A 20,313-nucleotide genomic window follows, 5' to 3' on the forward strand; every position below is an offset into this window, starting at 1 on the left:
GGCGGGCGGTCAAAGGGTGTGTCAACCGGTAAGAATCGTTGCGGCGGCCTGCTCACATGGCTCCTCCCGGCTTGCTCACACGCAAGCCAAGAGATGATGTCGCGTGACGACCATCCGATGAGCTGCCATGGGAAGCCGAGGAGTCAGGTCGGGGTTGTTGCCGGTGGTGAGTTGGAGGTTAGGCTGCTTCAACGCTCACGTGCAACATGAGGACGAAGAAGCTGAAACTTTCCTCCCATGTTAACAGATGGTTTTGGAGCGAGCTCTATAGTGAACCTCCACAACCTCCAAATATGGAGGCTGCAAGCTCATTTTTGAGCAAGTTTCATAAATTATGGCTCCAACCTCATTTTTTAGCGAGCTTCATAAATTATGAAGACCATGAGGCTATGAGAACTCTGCTAGAGTGCCATTTTGGGCCAAAACACTGTATTGACAATTATTATGACAATCGAGGTCATATGGCAACTCTGCTAGACTTGCTCTTAGTTTTTTATACTTTTTTTTATCACCATCTGAATTGGCGATGTAAAAATCACTGACTAATTTATCCTCGCAAAATACTACTCTTTACACATTTACATTGATGTTAATATTTTAAAAATTCCTATATTTGCTAAATTCAGAAATATATTATAGTACAAATTATCTATTGACTTTTTTTTCCAAGACAATGCAAATGGAGAAAATGGCATTGGCTTGCAACTGGATGACATGAAAGCATTTCTTAAGTTGCTGTATTTTCAGAGATATTTGGCTTGCTGGAATCCTTGACTTGGAGTCTCAAGGAGATATTATGAACACACCATTTCAAATTTTCTAAGAGACATGTGAATTAATTCAATTATTTATTATGTCTGTACTAAAATCCCTTCTAGCCTACCGCATGCCCACCCTATCTCTTACCAACGACATCTTTTATCAACAATAGAATTGGCAGTGTAAAATCGTTTGATTAATTTATGTTTAAAAAGTACTGCTCTCTGCACATTCACATTCATATTCACATATTAAAAAAATCCTTCTATTTGTTAAATTTAGAAATATTATTATTGTTTTTGAAAAAGAGGATAATCCCCGGCCTCTGCATCATGACGATGCACGCAACCATATATTATTAATAATGCAAAATCCAGCAGCCGAACATCATTGATCCGGAAAAAGAGTGGAAAACAAACCCTCAAGCCGTATACCTCACGACTATAACTCCCCCAGAAAACCACTAACCCTATGATACAAGACATAACATAGACGAAAAATACACAACTCTTAGGCTATGCCTTCAAGAAGGAATCGCCGCACGTGCGCCGATGATGGCGAGTCCACCACAAGGTTGAACTTCGGATTCTCATCCCGGAAGCAAAGCTGCAATCCACCACCTTCAGCAAGGACACGACACAGGCGCGCGATAATATAGCCCGATCAGAGATCTTGTGTTTCCACCGGAATGCATCAGATCGTTGTTGAAGCCGTCTGTACCATCCGCCCTTATCCGTCTACCAACACCTCGATAGCTGGATACCTCTGGAGAAGACAATGAAAGACAAAGATGTCCCATACCCTTCGCCTCCCGCTACTGTCGCACCACCTTCGATCTAACAACAACAGGCTAAACTTGACACCTCCACCAGAGCCACCATGCATCACCTGCCGGTAGCAGGCATGACTTAACCTCTCCGTATAAGACGTCGTGCATAGCATCCGCCGATAGCACATCCACCGGTGGGTTCACCTGCCGACGATAGGCACCGCCTGACAACTATGAAAGAGACACATGTGTCACATGTCAAACCGCATCGAACCCGATCTGTTGATGGAAGGGACGTCCCATACCTCCACCGGCCTTAGAAGGCCACCACCATCTCTAGATCCGGATTCCGAGTCGCCCACATGACCCCGAAGTCCGCCGTCGTTGATGAAGAGGGGCCACCGCCCCCGATTCCGGGAGCTACAGGGAGCACCCACCGTTGCACCAGTCATTGTCGTCGCCCACACAATGAGAACCACCGCCGCGATCCCGCATCAAGCGTTGTCGACGCCGGAGGAAGCTCCGGCCGCCAGGCGCGTCCTGTATCGAGTCCGAACACGGATCACAAGATCCGCCGCCACCGCCTCCTCCACAAGGACCCACCACCTGGCCCGTCATCCCCGGCAGAGGGGACGCCGCGACCAGCATGGTCGGATCCGGGCCATCCATCGCCGTCGCCACCGCCAAGACAGGATCCAGGCTGGAGCCGCCGCCGCCACCGCCACCGCCGCCGGCAAGCCCCACCTTCATCTTCTAGCCACGTCCAGCCGAACGCCACGCCACGCCCAACCGATCTTCACCCGCACTGCCGCTGGGAGCCGCTGCGCCGCCGTGCCTTGGATCCGCATGACACCATCGCCGAAGCCGTCGTCCCGCTTCCCACGGCATTGAGCGAGGAGAAGAAAGATCCCCGCTGCTGCCTACGTCGACCGGATTGGGCGGCGCACACGGGCGGCGGCAATGGAGGGAGCTGGAAGAGGCCGACTAGCCCCGGCGGCTAGGGTTCGCCCCCTCGGTCGCTCGCAAGAGCGACGCGAGGGGGTTACGTCGTATTGTAGTACGAATTATCTATCAAGGTTTATTTTCCAAGACGGTGCAAATGAGAAAATGGCATTGGCTTGCAACTGGATGACACAAAAGCAGTTCTTAAGTTGTTGTATTTTCAGAGGTATTTGGCTTGCTGAAATCCTTGACTTGGAGTCTCAAAGAGGTGATATTTACACACAATTTTAAATTTTCTAAGAGACATGTAAAATATTTGAAATATTTGAATTATTGTATATGTTTGTACTAAAATCCCCTCTAGTCTACTGCATGCCCACCCTATCCATCACCAGACCCCCATGCACACCCTCAAAGATAAAGCCACAAAGAAAAGCGAGGGGGAGAAGACTCCAAAGCCCAAACCCCCACACAAAGGCAGCTTTGTTAACTGATTTGCTCCTCCTAAGAGGACACAAACCACAGGTTAGCCTCACCTTTTCCTCTTGGGTTTAGCAAGGCCATCAGCTCATGTCCTCCCCCACATACACAACATTATCAGTCTCCCTAAAAAAACACACAACATTAGTCTCTGTCCATCAAACACATTTCTGTTACTAACCAGACTATTTTTTTAATATAAGGTGACACACTCCTGTGGTTTCTTGTCCTGTTCCTTCTAGTTAGCCTCACCCATGTAGTGTAGTTTATTTAGCCCTTACATTTGTTAATATCTGTTGGGTTTTTTTAGGTCACATTGCCCAACGCTTTGATGTCACCATCCTGGAAATATTCATGTGAATTGGAGTGCTCGTCCCAAGGATGATAAGTTTCAACAGTAGGTGCCATGGGAAATTCCAATTTGTCTCCTGAGATGGACTTTGGCGCCAAACCTGCTTGGTTCAAATTGGAGGACATCTGTACCCCCACTAGTGCTCCTAGTCAACATAATGCTTCTTCTTCTGCCATGGCACCATGGACTAGTAAATCATTTAGAGCTTGGGGTGCTATGCTTTTAAGAACGCTAATCATTCCAAAGTGCCCATGCCCTAAATACGTTAGGTGTGCCCTTTTATGCCCACATTTGAATGGCAGCAGAGGCGATCATGACTTTTGGGGCATAGTTTTGTACAGTATCAGCAGACGAATGGCCTGTGGCATACCAGTCACCACTGGCTTTGGCTTGCTTGCAATCCAAGGGAAAGAGATCTGCAAAAGGTGTACGTCTGCATTTGTAGTAGTACGTACGTGCGTACATGTTGGAAACCCCACTCAATCTAGCTAGCTATAGTAGCAGCAGTCAGCAGTCTTGCTTGCTTGCTTGCAGCAGGTGAAGTCTCTCGTCTCCTCCTCATGCTGTACTGTGTGGCATGCGGGCAGTTATGGTGATGTGTGAGGTACAGGCCAGCAGCAGCGGTTCTTGAGAGTTTTGTGAGGTACAAGTCACCGGACCAGATGACCAAACAGTTATTTATTCAGAGTTTGAATGGGTTCCTCATCACACCTCTTTTCTTTCTCTGCATTGTTGCAAACAGTTCTTCAGAGGAGTTTGAATGGATTCTTTGTTTCTTGCAGCACCTCCCGATTCCTTAATGGCACGGGTAAAAATTAAAATCATCTAAAAAAGGTAAACAAAAAAAAAAGGTGTGTGCAGTTTCAGCTGCACGCGCATCTATCACGTGGAATTGTTTTTTTCAGATTGGATATTTGTAATTATTCAGAGTTTCAGATAGATATATGCATGGAACTGACAGCAGCATATGTATGTAGATGAGGAGGCATAGGATCGGTCCAATCAGATGAGAGAAGAAAAAAAAACCTCTTTCTTTCTTTTGTGAAACCCAAAGGAGATCCCTGACAGGGGGAAAGACAGACATGGGTGCACTCACGGGCCAGGATGTGCACAGCATCTTCATCAGGATGCGTGAATGCTCTCTGGTCTTTCAGCCCCTTTGATGCTTGGACATGATGAGCTTCACCAAACCAGGAGATAGAGAGAGAGAGAAACCGCATGAAATCCAAAAGGAAAAACTTTCTCTGCATTGTGATTTGTACAGGCAAGGAAGGGAAGGCAATTCTTCCAGGGGGCAGACCAGGCATGGGCATGGCTACAGTACGTGCAGCATGTCAATACAAGACATGTACGCACGCACCTTGGAGGTGACCTGCCTTAGGTTTCCATAGGGTAGGTCACAGGTTGTGTGTGCTGGCCACTGTTAGCTACAAGCCTACAATGGCTACTGTGCTGGTAGTAGGTTGCTGCAGCGGCACGTCTCCTCCTGCCTGGCTTTGGTCTGGGAGGATCTTGACCGCCATGGATTGAGTGAGTGAGTGGAGCACTGGACCGGACCAGCAGGGCAGCAGCTCAAGTTTATCTTGACTGGATTTGAACTGGGTCAGGCTGTTCAAAGACAGGCCACTCAGATGGATGCTGATGCAGCCATCATCATTACCACCATCATTGCCATGGAGTTTGCTCCAATGTTGCTGTGCTCATCATGGCAGGCAACAGACAACAGGCACTCTCTTCACAGCAATCAGCTCTGCTTCTGCTTCCTTCTCCCTCTGTCTCTGTGGACTGCAGCTTTGACCCCTTTGTGACGTGTGGACTGGGCCCTCTGTGCGCGTGCTGTGTACTGGGCAATGGGCTAAGCAAATGGAGGACCAACTTAGGCCCAAGGCCCAGCCCACCTAGTACACCCAAGCAACCTTGTGATGCCTTGGTGGCCTGGCCCAGCTGCTCATGCAGATAATATACATGATGCGGAATCACTAATCGAGGAGTATTCCTTTCAAAAATTCACTCCCACCTCTTCAGGTTGCGACAAGTGACACACTGTAGTTTTTCCTTTTTCGTAGATCTGTTTATTCAAAACGGTTTGTCTCTAAAACCGTGCGTCCAAATCTCGACACCGATGGATTCCTCGCGTTGAGATCTTCAAAACTAGATCCCATGTTGATAGATTTGGAAGAACTTTTTTCACAAAAAAAACCGGACAAAAAAAAGGACGTGAACCGGGAGCACATTTTTTGCCCTTTCTGAGGACCAAATCCATGCCTCTCGCGGAAGAAAATAAAGGAGAAAACGTGTGTTTTTTCGTTTCCGAGAGGCACGGCCGCGCCTCTCGCGGAAGCAAAGTCGTGCCTCTCACGGAAGAAAAAACCGCGTTTTTTTCCTGTTTTTGAGAGGCACGGTCGTGCCTCTTGCGAAAGCAAAACAGTGCTTCTCACAGAAAAAAGAAAAACATTTTTTTTCGAGAGCCCGAGTGTGTCTCTGGGGAAGCAAAACCGTGGCTCTCACGAAAGAAAAAGAAAAGAAAAAGCACATTTTTTTCTGTTTCCGAGAGGCACGGTCGTGCCTCTCATGAAAGAAAAAAAGGAAAATGTGTTTTTCTGCGCAAACTTTTTTTTATCAATTATTTTTGTCAAAAAGATAGAAAAGACCGATGAAAACTGAAAAGTCGAAAAACCCCGAAAAACCCATCTAAAAAGCCGAAAACACGGAAGGAAAAATAAAAAAAACCGGAGGGAGCACCCAAAGCGCGACACGTGGCGGCGGCAGAGAGCGCGCCACTTGGCGTGATCTCAGCCCACCCTAAATTATCATTGGGAGGCTCCTTAAGGAGCGCTCGCCAACTAGTTGCTCTCTACAGGATGTCTGTTGTTTCTCAACAAAAAAAACATGATGTCTGCTAAAAAAAGCTAATACTGTAATACATGGTGTTGTTCTAAAAAGGCTAATACATGATGCTCCATAATATCCTTAAGTAACCATCCTGACAAATCCTGCTTTTGCCTTTCAAATTATATAAAAAATAATAATGTTTTATTTTTGAAAATTAATAACCTCACTTCAAACAGATAGCTTCGCATTTTTTGTGATACTGTATAAAAGAGTAGTAGTCTGTACTAACAGTAAATCAGGGACAGAGAGCTTTGCATTTTCTTCAAGTAGTAGAAAGGGCGCAGTCAGTACTAACGGTTAATCAGGGACGTGGTCGTGGATCCCGGCACATCGGAGTCGCCGCCGAGCAGGAGGGGGAGGGGCGGCGGTACTAGGGGGGAGAGCGACGCAGGGGCTGTTTGGTTGCCAGCTTTAGCCGCTACACTTGCTAGGTAGGCGTTTGGTTCCTTACGAAGCTTCGGCAGTAGAAATTTTCGCCAAAGATGTGGCGCTTGTTTTAGCCACCACACTTCGTGTGGCTAATGCCTCAGCTTAGGCCTGGCAAATTGCGTCACAGCCTCGCAGTAACCCGTTGCGGCCACGCGGGCACCGACGGTGGAGCGGCTACTCCGGGGGAGGTGGTGGAGGAGGCAACGGGAGCACTGCAAGTAGATGCACTCCCCTCTGGCAACATCTAGGCAAGGAAGAAGCGCGTGGGGCAATCGCGATCATGATTCGAAATTCAAACTGACCAGGGTAGAAATGTCTTTTCACACTCTTTTGGGCGCTCTTGGAAATATAAAAGTGAACGGAGATATTTCATTTCGCATTAGCATAGCCAAAATGCCAAATCCAACTGATCACGCCTGACCTAGTTGCTCATGCAGCTAATACATGATGCTCAATTATATCCTCTTGTAATTCTTTAAAAAAAATCCTCTTATAAGCTCAAAAAAAGTATACCCTTTTGTTAGATTGAAAAAATATATCCTGCTATCCGCCTATCCCTTTCAAAATATAAAATAAAAATATAATATATTTTCTCTCAAGAAAACAGCCTCAGTTCAATAAAAAAAAGACAGCTTTGCAATTTCTGTGATGTAAAAGAGTGCAGCAAACCAGGGACAGGTGCAGCTAGAGGCACGGCAGCAAGTAAAACGATACTTACTATGTAATAATATTTCATTTCCCATTGGCATAGCCAAAATGGTACGTCTCACTGAGTCCATTACAAAATTCTGATGACTTAACAGAGCATGCAGCATAACAAAAAGGGCAGGATACAACAATTCAATGTTTTTGCTTCTTCGTTGCAAAGCAGGCATGCCTTCACTTCTTCCTTTCAGCAAGACTGACCGAGTAACGAGGGTAAGAATGGAAAACGTCGCACGACTTGCACAAATGATGCGATTACTCGTCATCTGAATTGTTAAACTTAATCGAGTGGGTTTGTAGATCAATGAACCCGCCCTTGTAGGTTCCGCGCTTCTTCTTGGTCTTCTCGTGCCTAAAATCCCTGCAAAAAAAAATTGAACACCAATCATGAAACCATGTTCAGCAGTATGGAGTTCAGCAAAAGACGAAGAAAACAAGAGCAAGTCTTCAACCTTCCTCTAACTTGTCCAAGAATCTCCTGTGCCTTTGCACCGTACCCAGAGTCGGCACCACCCTGTGAGGAGATAAGTACAGATCAACCAAGGAAGTTTAGCATCATTGAGAAATGGTCGAATTGCGATGAGCTTATGATCAATAAACCTCAGAGAGATATCTTCCAACAGTAAGTACCTTGGCCCAATATGAATTATCTTGTAGTCTTTCATCAGCAAATTTAATACCTTCAGTCTTTACCCGTTGGAATGCAATTTTAGGCTGCAGTGAATGAACAAAGACATGGATAATCAAGATCTTGCCAATTCTCAGAATGCTTATGCAAGCTTTATCTTCAGAACATCAATACTAAGAGGTCAGCATATCCTAAAAGCCCTAGAAAATTATCATAGTAAGTACCACTGGTCAGTGGTCACATCAGCCTCTTGGGAAGTGAACTTTTACTTACTGGTAGCTTCTAACTGAAACATATTTCTTAGTACAAAATAATAACAATAATAATAATAATAATAATAACAGGAACAACAACAACAATAATAAGTACTTTCGGTATTAGCAATATATATACAAATTATAACACAAATATGTACAGACTTAGCATGATAATGTTAATAGATACAATTAACTACATAATATATAAGAAAGCTAAATAAGGTTTCATGTAAGAGAATGTAAGAAGCTACCAGAAAATACGATTGAGACTTTCAACTGTCAGGGTGATTAACTGTGACATGACAAACAAGCAATACTCAAAGAAATTGGAGAGATATTAAACATCACACGCAATTGGAGAGGCAGCAAACATCATACCTCAGAAAGTTTCTGCCGTTTATTTGATTTCGATGCAGTGCTGGGCTCCTTCACATCATCTTCGGTGGCAGTGATATCTTCTTTGGCAGGGGGTTCGCTTCCTTCAACTTCTTGCAGTTTCCTTTTCTTGCTAACAACTGCATCATCAGCTGAAGCCTTTCCATCTTCTCCATTCTCAATGTCCATCGCAGTCTTGTTTTCATCATCTGGTTTGGGATCTTTCCCTGCAACTTGTTTATCTTCTACCTGAACATTTTCTTCAGAACCTGACTTCTTTTTCTTCTTTTTACTTTTCTTCTCATTAACTTCTTTCCCTTCTCCTACAGCATCACTATTTTCACTGGCACCATTAGATTTCACCTCGGCCTCAGCAGGTGCAGTTCCTGCATCAGTCTTATCTGAGGTCTCCGAAGTTGATTTACTCTTCTTCTTTTTCTTCCCCTTGTCCAGAGGAGCACCATCACTCAAATCGTTCTCGTTAGCCTCATCATTCTGAGTCTTAGGTTCATCCTCACCAGATTTCTTGTCATCAACCTTGAGTTTCCCCGCCGCCTCAAACTTGGCTTTTACTGCTAATTCCACCTTTTCCAGCCTAGCTTCAACATCCTCATCGTTTTCCTGTTTCTTGCTTTTCTTTTTCTTGCCATCAGCCTTCTGATCATCAGTCTTCACTACTGCATTTGCCTCGCCATCATCCCCCGCTGATGAGCTATCCTTCTTCTTCTTCCGTTTCTTTTCTTTCGTCTCATCATCCGCCTTCTCGCTGGGCTTTTCAGGGGCAGAGGGCTCACTTGGCTTACCCTCCGACTCATGACCTTCAGCACCGCCTTTCTTGTTCTTCTTTTTCTTGCCCGCACCTTTCTCTTCTGCTACGGCATCATCTGTTTTCTCGGTACCAAAAAATTCAGGTGAGCACCAATCAAAAGGGAATACACGGTCTATACCAAACTAGGACAACTCATAGTAACAAACAAAGATGCAGCTACCTTGCTCATTGCCCGCAGCAATGTCAGCTCCTGGAGAAGAAGTGCTGCACACAACAACCAAAATTGCATTAAGAGTCAGCAATCCCAGTTTCCAGGGGAGCATATAGCTCACCAACAGAAGCAATTTAACAACAATGAAGACTCTCTCGTGAGTCGTGACAGAGGTACCTTGATTCCAACAACTTGGAGACCGCGTCCTCCAGGTTCACCGGCGACGACCTCCAAGCATCTCCCTGGAAGCAGCCAATTCACAGCCTCCCGACGTAATAATCGTCCGCCGAAATGACAATACACGCGGATGCGCATCGGAGAGAGAGGTGGCGAGACGTACCTCGAGGTTGGCCTCGGACTGGAGGGCGGCGAGCGTGCGGGGGAGGCCGCTGGCCTCGAGGAAGGCGGCGACGGCGGCCAGGACCCGCGCGTTGGGGGCGGGGGAGGCCTTGGCGGCGGCCCCCTTGCTCTTGCTCTTCTTCTCCTTCTTGGCCTCCTCCTTGGCCATGGCGGCGGCGGCGGCGGGGGTGGAGGGTAGGGAGGCGAGTGCTACCTGGCGCGGGACGAAGAGCATCAAAGAGGGGGAAGGCTAGGGTTTGGTGGTCGGGGTTTATACACCGGGTCAGGACTTGGGTTGGACTTGGGTTTGGGTGTGGTGTGTGGGCATGACATGTGGGACCGCTGGTTTGGTGGGCCCGCGTGACCAATGGGAGTGATTCCTTTCATTTTGTTTGTCCACACGTGGAATGAATTCAAATTTGGAAGAGTTTTTTTTTACACGTGGAAGAGCTTTTTTTTCTTTCGGAAATGATAAAACTATAAATTGCCACAAAAATTGTTCGATCCTGACGTTCAGGACCTATCGACGTCTTTTTTTTAAACACAGTACATATGACGAAGTTTGTCACAGACGCCTTCGTGATCGACGTAAAGTCTCCTCTCACTGGACGCACATCACCGGGCGGTCTAGGATAAATCCAGGAAAATGCGGACATCAGTGTCAAGTCTAGGACTTGAATCTTGAATGACTTCCAATTTAGAATTTGGAAGAGCTTTCTTCAAAACATAAGTACAGTATAGATCCACCTCTCCATCTTTTCAACAAACCCTAATGTCCGCTCATGTAACTTTTCATCATTGCTTTACCTGGAATAGAACCCTAATCACAAAGAGGGTGTTTGGAGGCACGAAAAGACTCCTAACCCTAGCCGCCGCCACAGGATCCCTACACGCTGCCCCTTTGGCCCCCTCATTTTTCCCGTTTGACGGTCTAGTCGGCGGCAAGAGGAATGAGGACCCATCTGTTTAGTTTTCTTTCCCTTAGGTTTTTGTTTCCCCAACAACGTTAACGAGGTGGTGGCGGCGATGGCATGTTGGAATAAGGTCTATTGGATCTCTCCATACCTCGACAATGTCCGATCGTGCGTCGACGAAGACTGTAAAAGTTTATGTCACCAGATCTATTGCTTCCCTTGAGATCTTGACAATTGGTGCGCCTTTCAAGGAGAGCTATTGGTTGAATATTTGTGTGACAACTTCAGCATCTTCTTCTGTATTGTTCTGTGGCATGGTTCGTCTTCTCCAACCCTTTAAACCGGTGATGATGGTTTGCAACTGATGCTGCTTCAACGGTTTTTAGATCTCTCTACAAGTGACGAGTGGCTATTACGATTTTCAAAGCCTCGTATAGAGGGTGCATTTGCAGATTGTTGGAAATATACCCTACAGGCAATAGTATTGTATTATTATATTTTCATTATTTATAATTAGGAGTTTATATTTCATGCTATAACTATTATGATTCTGGAATATGCGATTCAGTGGAAAACTCATATGCACATGTCAAATGATAAATGGTAAACAATATGTCTCGCCTCCAAGGCTGGCTCAAGACTTGTTGGTGATCACCGTTTTCCGGATCTTAGGATATCGTTAAGTGTAACATAGTCCTAAAACAACATTGAGGGTATGATGTTAGAAGAATGATCATATTGAATCGACCCAAACTTGTCTGTTATACTTTGTGATTATATCGCCTGAAATCATCTGTTATAACATAGAGTGTTAGCATGTGTTTTAGTTCCTCGAACGATGAGAGTGTCTCGGTCACCTCCTACCAGACGATGGGCTTTGGGATTGCTCAAACGTCATCTGTAATAAGGTGATCATGACGACAACTTTCAGGCTCACCGGAAAGTTTGACAAGTGACCGGATAGCTAAAGAGTGGGATTTGCTCCTCTCATGATGGAGAGATATTCTTAGGGTCCTCTCAGTGTAACGGCATCCATCATCGTCTAGCCAGACACAGTTGAATACGTCACAGGGATGCCGAAACATATTAACGAGAAAGAAGAACAAAACTGGTAACGGGAGCAACGATATAGTGGGCATGGTTATGACTCAGGAGGATACCGATGCACACCGGATTTTGTAAAGTATCATGAAGCAAACGGAACATCACATGATAACCAAAGGTTCACTCTAATATATCATTCGTGTAATCATAGGGACCGATACATATGTCCACGGTTCCGCTATTGGTCATAGAACAAAGGGGTTTCGTGTAACAACTCGGATGTAATGCATGCGATTTATCAACCATTTCAATAAAACCATGTTTGTTGCCATGATCATGATGAGAGCCATTGTCATATGTTTCTTCTTGCATCATGTTCATCATTGGTTGTATTGCATTGTGCATCCTTGTTGTTGCCATGGTTATCTCACTTTGTTATATGCTATATGATTTGATATGCCTTGTGTCATTTTATTGCAATTCATCATGATCACCATGTGGATTGCATTCTTCATGTTGATGTGTTTTTTTGCTCACCATATTTCCCTCCTCCTCCTATGGTTGTTTGCATCTTCATTATTTCATCAATACCTTTCACCAAGCGCAAAACCATTTCACTTCTTCCTTCTACCAAATTTCACCCATTATTGCAAGTGCCATTTTTCCTGCCTCAAATAATGTTCAACTTTTCCCTATATATCCTACACCTTGCCTTCGACCTCTTTGTCAAATTTTAGATAATTTGACTTGAATTGGTTGGGTTCAAAAAAGGCTCAATTTTGAATTTAATTCAAACTTGAATTATTTTTATATCTCTAAAAGTGTCCAAAACATTTTTTTTTGAAATAGGGCATAAATCCAGGATTCCAGTTATATTTTTATCTCTGAGAGGTTCCTTTCCAGAACACATGGCCTTTTCCATCTTGGATGTGTCTATTTATTTTGAACAGGATAAAAGAAAGAAAGGAAAAGGCCCAGCCGCACTTTCCCAGATGCCGCATCATTGTTGCTCAGAGTGACATTGACAGACTTAGAGTCCTGTCCTGGCTTCTTGTACTTGTTTGGGCACTTATTTGCCCAGTGTTCCTCTGAACCACAAATAAAGCAACCATTTCTCTTTTTGTCTTTCTTCTCACCCTTCTTCTTAAAGGTAGTATTCTGCTGGACAGAGTTCTTTCCCTTGAACTTGTGGGAATTCTTCTGCACCATATTAGTGCTAGAAGAACCCTCTGACCCTTTCACGTGTGAGTCCTTTGCTCTTGAGTTTTGCCCAACACTTAGATGATCAATGACATCCTCAACAGGGAATTCACATCTCAAGTGCTTGAGAGAAGTAGCAAAGTTCCTTCATCCAAGAGGGAGTTTTGCAATAATGCAACCCACAGCAAACTTGTCCGGTAACTCACACTTCAGGAGCTCCAACTCCTTAGCGATGCATTTTATCCCATGGGCATGGTTGATACGGAGCATCCTATGGTCATTCCCATGGATATACCATCATCTCACCAAGTGCCAAGAGGACTAATGACACGAGTGAGCTAGAGCTCTCGAGACCGAGGTGACATTTGTCCTTAGTGATGTTCCATATGATCCACTCGAGACATGGCTACTACCTAAGTCCAGAATGTTGTGCATGATCAGGTACCAAGAAGGCCCTCTCGAAGACGCACGTGAAGACAGACAAGTCCCCAAGTTCACGGATGAAGAGGAACGATGAAAGGAATCGGAGAAGTCCACAGGACCCGGACATCCAGCCCCAAGCCCCTGGAGCATCAACCACAACAGCTGCCCACCAGCCAAGGCTAAAGGGCCCGGACATCCAGCCCAGTACCGAACATCCGGCCCCGCCCAGACATCCGGCCCGATGCCCGAAAATCTGGCTCCTCCTATCCAGAGAGCAACCAGAATCGGCCAAGTCAGCTCGGACATCCGGCAACATGCCCGGACATCCGGCCCAACGCCCAGAAATCCGGCGCCCATCACAGAAGCTAGGCCCTGCTAGCCCAGATATCCAGCCCCAACACCCAAACATCCGGCACCTCAGGAAAGCCCAGACATCCGGCCTGACGCCCAGACGTCCGGCTCCATTTGTCTGCGCATAGTAAAGGCCCGAGGCCCATGTATCTCTTTGCATCCCTAGACTATATATACTCCCTCTCCCTCGTGTTTCAGGGTTAGCATTGTGATAGCTCATTTGAGAGGTAGAGCTTTGTTCGTCCACTTGATACTTCTCCTTTGGAGACCGCGACCTCTACGGATGAAAGAACATGCAGTGCCCCCATGTTTGGTTTTGGTAATTGATGACAATCTCTATGGACTAATGGTTATCTTGAGTTATATTTGAAGGATTTGTCCACAAGATTTTATTAAAGTCCATTTGTTGGTTTCAAGGAGTTTATATGTTGACCAATGTGCTATTCAAGGAATTATCCAAAGAGTGGTCATGTAGAAGACACGATACAAGGTTGATCAAGACTAAGTCAAGAGTGAATCAAGTTGATCAACACACAAAGCGTACAAGATGTACCAAGAGGGATCAAGTGATCCCATAGTATAGTAAGTGATACGTCTCCAACGTATCTACTTTTCCAAACACTTTTGCCCTTGTTTTGGACTCTAACTTGCATGATTTGAATGAAACTAACCCGGACTGACGCTGTTTTCAGCAGAACTGCCATGATGTTGTTTTATGTGTAGAAAAGAAAAGTTCTCGGAATGTCCTGAAAATCCACGGAGGCACTTTTTGGAATTAATAAGAATTTCTGGGCGAAAGATATGCACCAGGGGCCCCACAGGCTGTCCACAAGACAGGGGGGTGCGCCCCGCTCCCTAGGGCGCATCCCCTATCTCGTGGGCCCCCTGGACCTCCACCGACCTCAACTCCAACTCCATATATTCCGTCTCGGGGAGAAAAAATCAGAGAGAAAGTTTCATCGCGTTTTACGACACGGAGCCGCCAAGCCCTAATCTCTCTCGGGAGGGCTGATCTGGAGTCCGTTCGGGGCTTCGGAGAGGGGGATTCGTCGCTGTCGTCATCATCAACCATTCTCCATCACCAATTTCATGATGCTCACCGTTGTGCGTGAGTAATTCCATCGTAGGCTTGCTGGACGGTGATGGGTTGGATGAGATTTACCATGTAATCAAGTTAGTTTTGTTAGGGTTTGATCCCTAGTATCCACTATGTTCTGAGATTGATGTTGCTATGACTTTGCTATGCTTAATGCTTGTCACTAGGGCCCGAGTGCCATGATTTCAGATCTGAACCTATTATGTTTTCATGAATATATGTGTGTTCTTGATCCTATCTTGCAAGTCTATAGTCACCTATTATGTGTTATGATCCGACAACCCCGAAATGACAATAATCGGGATACTTCTTGGTGATGACCGTAGTTTGAGGATTTCATGTATTCACTATGTGTTAATGCTTTGGTCTGGTTCTCTATTAAAAGGAGGCCTTAATATCCCTTAGTTTCCACTAGGACCCCGCTGCCACGGGAGGGTAGGACAAAAGATGCCATGCAAGTTCTTTTCCATAAGCACGTATGACTATTTATGGAATACATGCCTACATTACATTGATGAATTGGAGCTAGTTCTGTGTCACCCTATGTTATAACTATTAGATGAGGAATCACATCCGGCATAATTATCCATCACTGATCCATTGCCTATGAGCTTTTCATATATTGTTCTTCTCTTATTTACTATTCCGTTGCTACTGTTACAACTGCTACAAAAACCCAAAAACATTTATCTTTACTTTTGCTACTGTTACCTTTATTATCATACCACTTTTGCTACTAAATACTTTGTTGCAGATACTAAGTTATCCAGGTGTGGTTGAATTGACAACTCAACTACTAATACTCAAGAATATTCTTTGGCTCCCCTTGTGTCGAATCAATAAATTTGGGTTGTACTTCACGCTCGAAAGTTGTTGCCATCCCCTACACTTGTGGGTTATCAAGACTAATTTCTGGCGCCGTTGCTGGGGAGCATAGCTCTATTCTCTGAGTCACTTGGGATTTATATCTGTTGATCACTATGAAGAACTTGAAAGACGCTAAAACCAAGATTTTGCCCTCAACTACGAGGGGAGGTAAGGAACTGCCATCTAGCTCTGCACTAGATTCTCCTTCCGTTATTAGTAGGCTTGCGACACCTAAACCTGCTACTGCTATGAATTCTGATATGTCGCATGTTATTGATGATGCCACTTCTGCTATGCATGATGAAACTACTTCTGTGCGTGATACTACTTTTCCATTAGGTGAATTTCTTGATGAACAACTTGCTAGAGTTAGGGGGAATGAAAATATTGAAGGTGCTATTATTGATGATAGTGATGATGAAAGTTCTCCCAATGATTATGTTTTGCCTGTTGTTTCTAAGGGTTATGTTATGAATGAAGAAGTTGCTAGGGAAATCTTTGCTTGCAATGATAGAAATGATCTTAAGAAATTATTAGCTAAATGGAAGCAACAGTCTCTTAATGCTAGAATGAAACCCGACCCTACTTTTGCTACTTCACCTATCTGTGTTACTGATAAGGATTATGAATTCTCTGTTGATCCTGAAATTATTACTTTAGTTGAATCTGAAACTGTTGTGGCACATCTTACCAAGTTGAATGATATAGCTACCCTGTTTACTAATGATGAGAAGTCTCGCTATTTTTATATCCTTAAGATATTTCTGTTCTCGTTAAAGGGTGATGCTAAGACTTGGTATAATTCTCTTGCTCCTGGTTGTGTGCGTAGTCCCCAGGATATGATTTATTACTTCTCTGCTAAAGATTTCCCTGCTCATAAGAAACAAGCTGCCTTGCAGGAAATATATAATTTTGTGCAAATCAAAGAAGAGAGTCTCCCACAAGCTTGGGGGAGGCTTCTCCGGTTACTTAATGATTTGCCTGATCATCCTCTTAAGAAAAATGAAATACTTGATATATTTTATAATGGACTAACCGATGCTTCCAAGGACTACTTGGATAGTTGTGCTGGTTGTGTTTTCAGGAAAAGAACAGTCAACGAAGCTGAAATATTATTGAATAATATGTTGACTAATGAAAATAATTGGACTCTTCCTGAGCTAATTCCTGAACCAATTGAGCCAATTCCTGAGCCTATTCCTAAACCCACTCCAAAGAAGAGAGGTGTTTTATTTCTCAGTCCTGAAGATATGCAAGAGGCAAAGAAATCAATGAAATAAAAAGGTATTAAAGCTGAAGATGTTAAGAATTTACCACCTATTGAAGAAATACATGGTCTTAATATACCACCTGTTGAAGAACCATATTGTCTTGATAACCCGACACAGGTAGTAAAGGTAAATTCTCTCTATAGATATGATAAAGTTGAAATCCCCTTTACTAAATTTCATAGCCCATGCTTAGATGAATTTGATGACTTTATGTCTATACAAGAAAGTTTTAATGCTTATGTTGGTAGAGAGTTAAAGAATAATGCTTTTGAGATAGGACGTGTAAGTGATAATCTGGCTAGAGTTAAAGATGAACTTTACCTCGTTAGCAAATATGCTTCTATGGTTGCTACTCAAGCTGAGCAAGTACTTAAAGCTCAAAATGATTTGCTTGAGGAATTAAATAATAAAAATGACTTTGCTGTTAGAGTGGCTACTAGAACTAGTAGAATGACTCAGGAACCTTTGTATCCTGAAGGCCACCCTAAGAGAATCGAGCAAGATTCTCAGAGAAATAATTTAGAGGCACCTAGTTCTTCTAAAAAGAAGAAAAAGAAAAAGACAAGACTTTGCATGCTTCTAGTGAACCCACTGTAGACACACCTGATAATCCCAATGATATTTCTATTTCCGATGCTGAAACTCAATCAGGTGATGAACATGAACCTAGTGATAATGTTAATGATAATGTTCATGTTGATGCTCAACCTAGCAAAAACAATGATGTAGAGATTGAACCTGCTGTTGATCTTGATAACCCACAATCAAAGAATCAACGTTATGATAAGAAAGATTTTGTTGCTAGGAAGCACGGTAAAGAAAGAGAACCATGGGTTCAGAAACCCATGCCCTTTCCTCCTAAACCATCCAAGTCAAAGGATGATGAGGATTTTGAGCGCTTTGCTGAAATGATTAGACCTATTTTCTTACGTATGCGCTTAACTGATATGCTGAAAGTAAATCCTTATGCTAAGTATATGAAGGATATCATTACAAACAAAAGAAAGATACCAGAAGCTGAAATTTCCACCATGCTTGCTAATTACACTTTTAAGGGTGGAATACCAAAGAAACTTGGAGATCCGGGTGTCCCAACTATACCATGCTCCATTAAAAGAAATTATGTTAGAACTGCTTTATGTGATCTTGGAGCCGGCGTTAGTTTTATGCCTCTCTCTTTATATCGTAGACTTGAATTGAATAAGTTGACACCTACTGAAATATCTTTGCAAATGGCTGATAAATCAACTACTATACCTGTCGGCATTTGTGAGGATGTGCCTATTGTGGTTGCAAATGTCACTATCTTAACGGACTTTGTTATTCTTGATATTCCCGAGGACGATAGTATGTCTATTATCCTTGGTAGACCTTTTCTTAATACTGCATGGGCTGTTATTGATTGCAACAAAGGCAATGTCACTTTTCATGTTAATGGTAATGAGCATACAGTACACTTTCCGAGGAAACAATCTCAAGTTCATAGCATCAATTCTATTGAAAAAGTTCCAACTATTATTTTTGGAGGTTTTGAATTTTCTCTCCCTACTGTCAAGAAAAAGTATGATATTCTTATTGTTGGGGATTTTCATATCCCCGTTGAGGTAACTTAGTGTTATTCCAAATATCTCCAGTTCCGTGCTATTCGGAATGAGTTTGTTAACAAGACTTGATCAACCTTGTTAGTGGATTAATTTTGATGATCATGAGATGGATGAAACTAGAAGGCACAACCTTCTGTACCCTCCTTTTACTTTCTGTTATTTAGAATAAATAAAGAAAAATAGTATTATCTGTCTGTTTTCTGATTTATCCGTGCATTAAAAAATAGTTCGAAAATAAAAGTGCTCCAAATGCCCTGCAAATTTAGTATGATTTTTCTGGAATATTTGAGGATTTTAGGCACTGAAATCACTGCAGGAGGGGCAAGCACCAGGTCACGAGAGAGGAAGGCGCCCCCCCTATAGGGTGCGCCCCCCTATCTCGTGGGCCCCTGGTGGCCCCCGCCACTTATGCCAGCACCCACACACTTCATCTTCTACCCAAAAAATCCCCATCCAGCTCAAGCACGAGTTCTAGCTCGTTTTGCTGCGATTTTCGATCTCCTTGCTCAAAGCTCCATTCACAAAACTGCTTTGGGAGATTGTTGTTTGGTATGTGACTCCTCCATTGGTCCAATTAGTTTTTGTTCTAGTGCTTTATTCATTACAAATTTTTGCTGCATAGGTGACCATGTTCTTGAGCTTACATGTTAAATTTATGAGGTCCAAAGCAATTCTAATGCATGATATAGGCTCTAGGCACTTGTAGGAGTAGTTGCTATCAATCTTGTTTAGTTTTGTTCACTTTTATTTGGAAGTTACTAAAATTTCAGATTTATTTCAGAAAAAGAATTATGCTTAGAAGAATGTACCAAGGTGGTTCCTCGGCAAAGAAAGGGCCAAGGATTGCTATGCGTGAGCAAGATGTTGAATTGCCGAGGGACGCGAATGTACGAGCTTGTGAGTGGCCATCCGATGATTTTATGGTCAGAGCAGGCTTCAAGGAGGAATTTGACGCGTATGTGCGTAATGCTGAGCTGAAGGACTTCTTACAAGATAAGTGTCCGCAATATCATCAATTGACTGATTCTTTTGTGCGGAGGTTCAAATATAATTGTGCGCGTAATTCTCCTAGTGTTATATTTGATATTTATGATACATCTTATACCATGGATTTAGAGGATTTCACAACTGCTTGCAACGCAGTGGGGTAATATTAATAATCCTCACAAATATGAATTTAGAGATTTTCTTGCTAGTATTACGGTGGGAGAATCTAGGGACATATCACAAGCTACCATAGGGAGCATTCATTTTCCTGCTATACATTATTTTGCTCTCTTCATAGGTAGATGTATTAACGGTAAGGATGAAGCATGTCACATGTGTGTCCCTAATCTGTGTGTCCTCAAGAGTTCTGTGTTAGGTTATAAAGGTTATAACTTGGGGGCAATAGTTGCACGTAGGTTGCAGAATAATAGTAGAAAGGGAGATTTCTTTGGAGGAATTTATGCAACCCGTGTGGCTAATTATCTTGTATAGTCCCATGAGAAAGAGATATGATAATACCTCCTATTTATTTGGATAAAGAAGCTATGTTTCATCATCATTTTCTTGAGAGGAATGAACAATTCTATTGGGGATCGTAGCAGAAATTTAAAATTTTCTACGCATCACCAAGATCAATCTATGGAGTAAT

General features: G+C 43.6%; 1 protein-coding gene across 1 annotated transcript; it reads right to left on the bottom strand.

Moving 5' to 3' along the window:
- Positions 1-7,326: 7,326 nt before the first annotated feature.
- On the bottom strand, positions 7,327-10,169 carry LOC123110319 (suppressor protein SRP40). The gene is made up of 7 exons (XM_044530808.1): positions 9,909-10,169; positions 9,746-9,810; positions 9,578-9,621; positions 8,592-9,472; positions 7,959-8,042; positions 7,781-7,842; positions 7,327-7,689 (listed from the first exon to the last, which is right to left on the bottom strand). Exons 1-7 carry the CDS (start codon positions 10,140-10,142, stop codon positions 7,584-7,586), a joined length of 1,476 nt encoding a protein of 491 aa, XP_044386743.1. The 5' UTR covers positions 10,143-10,169; the 3' UTR covers positions 7,327-7,583.
- Between the last annotated feature and the right edge of the window lie 10,144 nt (positions 10,170-20,313).

The sequence above is a fragment of the Triticum aestivum genome, chromosome 5B, assembly GCF_018294505.1.
Source record: "Triticum aestivum cultivar Chinese Spring chromosome 5B, IWGSC CS RefSeq v2.1, whole genome shotgun sequence".
Taxonomy (NCBI): Eukaryota; Viridiplantae; Streptophyta; class Magnoliopsida; order Poales; family Poaceae; genus Triticum; species Triticum aestivum.

What these genes read in the sequence shown, in the direction of transcription:
- LOC123110319 (XM_044530808.1), bottom strand. Translation starts at nt 10,142, where the DNA reads ATGCTCTTCGTCCCGCGCCAGGTAGCACTCGCCTCCCTACCCTCCACC. An exon ending in TGCTGCGGGCAATGAGCAAG is followed by an intron (nt 9,473 to 9,577) that starts GTAGCTGCATCT and finishes CCGAGAAAACAG; the next exon opens with ATGATGCCGTAGCAGAAGAG. An exon ending in CTTGGACAAGTTAGAGGAAG is followed by an intron (nt 7,690 to 7,780) that starts GTTGAAGACTTG and finishes TTTTTTTTGCAG; the next exon opens with GGATTTTAGGCACGAGAAGA.